At 37.9% G+C, this 6,694-nt stretch overlaps 1 protein-coding gene across 2 annotated transcripts in view; it reads right to left on the reverse strand.

Annotated features, from left to right (window-relative positions):
• Positions 1–6,694, reverse strand: part of GPAT3 (glycerol-3-phosphate acyltransferase 3) — a 68,549-nt gene that overhangs the window by 14,837 nt on the left and 47,018 nt on the right. For both annotated transcript variants that reach the window (XM_032239713.1, XM_032239714.1), the window contains exons 4-6: positions 4,279–4,353; positions 3,330–3,419; positions 943–1,036 (exon numbers count right to left, since the gene is read on the reverse strand). In XM_032239713.1, the coding sequence (XP_032095604.1) occupies positions 943–1,036; positions 3,330–3,419; positions 4,279–4,353 (259 nt within the window). The remainder of the gene's footprint in view (positions 1–942; positions 1,037–3,329; positions 3,420–4,278; positions 4,354–6,694) is intronic.

The following is a 6,694-nucleotide window of genomic DNA, read 5'->3' on the forward strand; positions in this document are numbered from 1 at the left end:
TCTCCACTCTCCTGCTTGCAGCAGACATTTAATCAAGAACAGCTCCCTTCAAATGCCTTTTCAGAAAAGCACACCAGACCACGACTATCAATCCCTGGAACTGGTAAGTGAAATAAAACCCATCTACTCTCCCTGAAGCCCATCCCAGCACCATGAAAATAAGAAAAGGCGATCCCCCAGGACCGTTGTTAGGCATTCTCTTCCAAACACCAACTGAAGACATATTAAACTACCATGCGGCTTCAATTATCCTGCAAAATTTACTTGACACAAAAAAGGATACGCAGGAAGTCTTGATAAATTTGCAAGGGCATCAGAAAACATAGATTTGAAACAAAAAAATGCCAGTATACGATTCCTGTATCCATCCCCATGAAAGGCTGTTTTGAGGTATACAGCTTTAAAGTGGGCTTTGTAGTTTGTTCTTGGGTTTTGTTTCATTTTCTTTTCTTTTGGGCTACAGGCAAGGACTGAGAAAGACAACCTGATATAAATATTTGCCTTTCTTGCTAGATCCTCAACAAAGAGCCAGATTTCTTTTAATTGCCTATAAGTCCCTGAAGGAAGAAAGAACAAATTGACTGGCTAGGGGATATGTACAACTGTAAAGAGAAAGAATGTAATGTTGCAAACATTATCAAACACTGGCAGGGATTTTACAAGCAAAATGGAATAAACTTGACAAAGCCCTATCAAGCTCAAAAATGTCTGCATTTCTGTAAGTTAATTTTTTACCATCTTAAATATAATGGCTATTTTCCTTCCTTTTCTTGCACTATACATTCGTCATGTAAATATATTACATAACCTATAGAGCCACAATAGTGTAATACAGTCAAATTTCTAACATAAAACTAACTTGCTAATTTGTGCCAAAATAAAAAGTTTGAGCAAAATCCATAAAACATGCAACTACTTGAAATAGCAGCGAGCTGCTCTTACCATAGCATAACATCCATCTGTCGTCAAGATTAAAACATCAATTGGGGAAGTATGGTTGGCAACACAAATGCCTCCCTTCTGGGGTCTGTGCTGCCTGCAATTACAAGCAATGGAAAATTCTAAGTCTTCTAAAATGCCACTGTTTTACAGAACAGCAAGTGAAGACTCATCCTATTTTTTTAAGTATATAACACACACACACACACACACACACACATATACACTTACATACATATATATGCACATTTATTATTATTTTCATTATTATTTTTGAGACAGAGTCTCACTCTGTTGCCCAGGCTGGAGTGCAGCGGCGCAATCTTGGCTCACTGCAAACTCTGTCTCTGGGAGTTCAAGCAATTCTCCTGCCTCAGCCTCCCAAGCAGCTGGGATTACAGGCACATGCCATCAGGGCTGGCTAATTTTTACATTTTTAGTAGAGACGGGGTTTTACCATATTAGTCAGGCTGGTCTCGAACCCCTGACCTCAAGTGATCTGCCCCCCACCTTGGCCTCCCAAAGTGCTGGGACCACAGGCATGAGCCACTATGCCCAGTCTTTTTTAAGTATATTTTAAAAATCAAGTTTGGAGATACATGGGCCTATCTTTAAAAGGTGATCCCTAGGTAGTATAATGAGAGTGTGGTAAGGGGACCATGATTTTCCATTGATAATACATAGCTTTCACTTATTTAATCCCAAGTATTTTCATATTATTTTGATCTTCATATACATCACTTTTAGTGGCTTCATGATAATCTGCGGAGAAAATTCACCATACTTTCCTCCCTCCTATCCTCCAGAGCAGAGGTTGGCAAGCTTTTCTTACCAAGGGCCAGACAGTAAATATTTTAATCTTTGCAAGCCAGACAATGCCTGTCACAATTCCTTGGCTCTGCTGTTGTGACACAAAAGCAGCCACGGCTATGAATGAGCACGGCTGTGTTCCAATAAAACATTATTTACAGAAAACAGATGGTGGGCCAGATTTGGCCTATAGGCTACCAGTTCAGTTTGTTGATCTCTACCCTAGAGTTAAAACAGTATTTGACACCAATAGAGCAAAGTAGTTTTGTTTGGGCCTGTACAGAAAAGAAAGAGAACCAAATACACAATTATTTAACATACTTTCTTTAAAATTAGAAGCAATTCTGTAAGAAGTTAGGAACTCCTCTTTATGGAATAAGTGCACCTTTTCTTTTCTTTTCTTTTCTCTTCTTTTTTTTTTTTGAGACACAGTCTTGCTCTGTCACCCAGGCTAGAGTGCAATGGTGTGATCTCATTGCAACCTCCTCCTCCCAGGTTTTCCTGCCTCAGCCTCCTGAAAGGCTGGGATTACAGGCTCCTGCCACCACACCCAGTTAATTTTTGTATTTTTAGTAGAGACGGGGGGTTCACCATGTTGGCCAGGCTGGTCTCGAACTCCTGACCTCGTGATCCACCTGCCTTGGCCTACCAAAGTGCTGGAATTACAGGCGTGAGCCACTGCGCCTGGCCTAAGTACACCTTTCTATAGGAGTTTCTTCTGATTACACCTCTGCCAGAGTGTTTTCTTTTACTCTTCATTTTAAAACTCAAAGTCCAATTTCAACATCATATAATTTAAAATATTTAAGGGCCTTTCATGCTGGTACCACATAGTAAAGCCAAATGACAAAATGTTTCTCTTCTACAAATGAGAAAGAAAAACCAAATCAGTAAAAAAGAGAAGCCTGGCCTAGAACTTTTAAAGCAATTATGTTAAATCTAAAAAAATTGAGATAACAGAAAAGTAGTTCAAATGCAATCAAAATCGTTTTCACTAGCTGATGACTTTCCTTTGCTACCTTCATTCTCTGCAATTCTAGTAAAGAAAAGCAGGATTTTGTTTTAAAGCTCAATTATGGAATTTTAGAAGTAGCAGGACAAAGACTAGAGACCACATTTCCAGACTCCACATCTAGTCCTATTTCCACCACATTACAGGCCTGTCAACTTCATTGTTTTTAAAATCAGACAGACCTGGCTCAAAACCTGATTCTATTGCTTATTCACTGTGACCCTAAACAACGAATCCCAAAGCTTACATTTCTTCTTCTATAAAATGGGTTAACAGTGCCTATCTCACAGGGATAAGCTATAAGAAACATAGGGTCTGGCCTGTACACCATAAATGCCCAATTATTGAGCACAAACAACTACATGTTTATTATTATATTCTTTCTGCAAACAGACTGCTGTTTAGTGTTTTTTTGCAATATGCCTATACCATCCTGAGAAGCAGGGATGAACACATTGGAAGCAGTCTGACTCTACTCACTTCCTCCCGCCCACTTCCACTGCTTCCTTGTCAATCTCATGCTGATTTGACATAGAAAAAGACAGGCACAGAGGCAGCAGATACTCACTTGTTATGATAATGAATGGTACCAGAGAGGGCTCTCACACAGATCCGGCAGCAAGTCAGATGGACTAGTTCACTCAGCCAGTTTTTGAGGCTGAAGGAAAAAGAAACATTTTATTGTACCATTCTGGGCACTCTTAAGAAAGAATATAATAAAAGTTTTAATGTGCCTTTCCACAACAGCATACTGCATTCTATTCTGTGAAACCAGCACAGTTCAATTGCTATAGTCTCACTGGCACATTTAGTATTAGATCAAAAAAGTCTACCAAAAGAACTGGACATAACTCTAATGAAAAGTAGTCAAAACCTCTAGGCTATTATGACAAATTCCTGAACAAGATAAATTGAAGTTTCTTTGATCTTGGCCTTATGAGCCTCCCAATATATAAGACTCTCTTAGTTCCCTCAGTTCATTTTCTTTCTTCTCTTCAATTCTCCTTTGAAAAAACTTCTTTCAATTAATATGGAAGTATGATAGAAAATCAAAGAAAAACTATGAAGTAAGCGAGGAGGATTCTTATAAATGAGTCAAGAACATAAATTTAATGCAATACAGCCGGGCACAGTGGCTCACACCTGTAATCCCAGCACTTTGGGAGGCCAAAATGGGTGAATCACAAGGTCAGGAGTTCGAGACCAGCCTGGCCAACATGGTGAAACTTCATCTCTACTAAAAATACAAAAAAAATTAGCTGGGTCTAGTGGTGGGCGCCTGTAATCCCAGTTACTCGGGAGGCTGAAGCAGGAGAATCTCTTGAACCTGGGAGACGGAGGTTGCAGTGAGCCAAGATCGCGCCACTACACTCCAGGCCAGGTGACAGTGCAATACTCCATCTCAAAAAAAAAAAAAATTAATACAATACATAGGAATCAAACAAATATTCTCTTTGTGGACAGGGGTAAGAAAAAAGATAGTCCTACTTATGGCTGTATGGAAGGAAACATTTTACCTGCTATCTGGCAGCTGCCCAACCAGCGTAGTTCCTATAACCAGCAAACTGATCCCAATGAAAGCCAAGGTAACCCTGAAAAAGAAAAGAAAAAAATGTCGTATAAAAGTTTGACACAATAGGAAAGTAACCAAAAAGCTCATAAATAATAAAATTGTAAATAAGTTGTAGAGTATCCACATGATGGAATATGATACAGCCAGTAAAATAATTGGGTAAATCTATATAGCTTCTGACATGGAAGAATGTTCCACGATACATTTTAAGAGGCAAAAAGCAAAGTAAGTTTCAGAATAACATACAGAATATGATGCCATATGCAAAATAACAACAAGCACATGTGTAACATCTATATATGCATAGAAAAGGCCTGAAAATTTTCACAAAACTATCATGTTAAATCTATTTAATCATCAAAGGGTTAAGAGGGCTAGTGAAGGGAATATATTTAAAGGTGCTTTCATAATAAGAACACCAAAATATATCAACATATAGACATCTTTTAATGCAAATCTAACTGTTGTCCTTTTGCATGGTTCAAGATAACCCAGAAGTGAGCAAACAAGGTGACTGGCAGTACCGCTAACCTCCATAAAGACATTGCCTTCTTTTTGAAAAGTGCTTTTAATATATGTTCCAATGACTTCAAAAGGAAAATAGTAATTTATAGAAATGTAAATAGAATTATTCAAAAAGGAAAGGTTAGGACTTAAAATCTTTCAAAATAAATAGGATTCAGTTAAAAGACAGGAAAAATCAATAGTTTAATCACATTTAACTAATAAGATTCTTTAAACCATTTTACTTTGTCAAATGGAGAAAACAGAAACTAGATTATCCCATTGCACTCTCAAATCAAACCAAAGGCCTATCTATGTCTTCCAGTTCCCTGAAGAGCATTACTGAAGCTTATTCAGTAAGCAGACTGAAGGAGACCACCAATGCAGTATCAAAAGGACCCTGTGGGTTTGGAGAAGATATAGTGGCTGCCTAAGGTCAAGGATCAGGAACAGTAACTCTCTCCAGGGTCAAGCGCATTTACTGCTGACATGTAGCTATCTTTACCTCCTGATCAGATATCTGCAGAACAAAATCCTTTGTCCTAACCAATCCCAGGTTTTACATTAAATGATGATAAAGCAACAGCTAACACCATGCCAGGTAATATTCTAAGTACTTTTTATATTTAACACATTTAATCATCCCAAAAACTCTATGAGGCATAATATTATCATCATCCCATCCTAAAGCTGAAAAAAGTGGAGCATCGAAAGGTTGAATAACTTACCCAAAGTTACATAGAGGATAAGCAGCAGAGTCAGGATGTGAACCCAAGGAGTCTGGCTCCAGAATTCATTTTCCTAAGCATTATATTATTCTGTCTTTCAGGAGATTGTTATTATTTAACATAGCAGTTTTAAAACAAAAGAAATATGTGATGGCTAACACCTATAATCACAGCACTTTGGGAGGCTGAGGTGAGTGGATCACTTGAGGTCAGGAGTTCGAGACCAGCCTGGCCAACATGGTGAAACTCTGTCTCTACTAAAAATACAAAAATTAAGCAGGTGTTGTAGCACCCCCCTGTAATGAGAATCATTGAACCCAGAAGACAGAGGTTGCAGTGAGCCAAGATCATGCCACCGCACTCCAGCCTGGGCAACAAAGCAAGACTATGTCTCAAACAAACAAACAAACAAAAAAAAAGAAATAGCTTAAGGCAGCAGTCTCAACCCAGTTGGAGAAATACTCCATCAATAACACATCTGAACAGGTACTCCAATAAGAATAATATGCATATTCTGTACTGATATAATGTACATTATAAAACATTTGGAAACATAAAGAATGTAAAAAATATATAAATATTTTTATTTTAAAATATAGTATTTTGAAATGATATTAATGTTGCAATTTGTCCTCACTCAAAATAGAATATAGTAATACATTAATAAATATATTAATTTTATAATTATCAATTGTATAATTATAATTTAATAGCATGACATATTAGTATAGTTAATAAATATAATTAATACTATTACTATTTTGAGTGAGAAGAAAGCTTTTTGAATATGTTTTCCTGTAAATACCTTGTTAAATACGGTGTTAAATCTTGTTAAAGATTTGACATAGATGGTGGCTCACGCCTGTAATCCCAGTACTTTGGGAGGCCCAGGCAGGCAGATCACCTGAGGTCAGGAGTTCAAAACCAGCCTGACCAACATGGAGAAACCCTGTCTCTACTAAAAATACAAAATCAGCCAGGTGTGGTGATGCATGCCTGTAATCCCAGCTACTCTGGAGGCTGAGGCAGGAGAATCACTTGAACCCAGGAGGTGGAGGTTGCAGTGAGCTGAGATCATGCCATTACACTCCAGCCTGGGCAACAAGAGCAAAACTCTGTCTCAAAAAA

The sequence above is a fragment of the Sapajus apella genome, unplaced genomic scaffold, assembly GCF_009761245.1.
Source record: "Sapajus apella isolate SASKATOON/1434 unplaced genomic scaffold, GSC_monkey_1.0 scaffold45, whole genome shotgun sequence".
Taxonomy (NCBI): domain Eukaryota; kingdom Metazoa; phylum Chordata; class Mammalia; order Primates; family Cebidae; genus Sapajus; species Sapajus apella.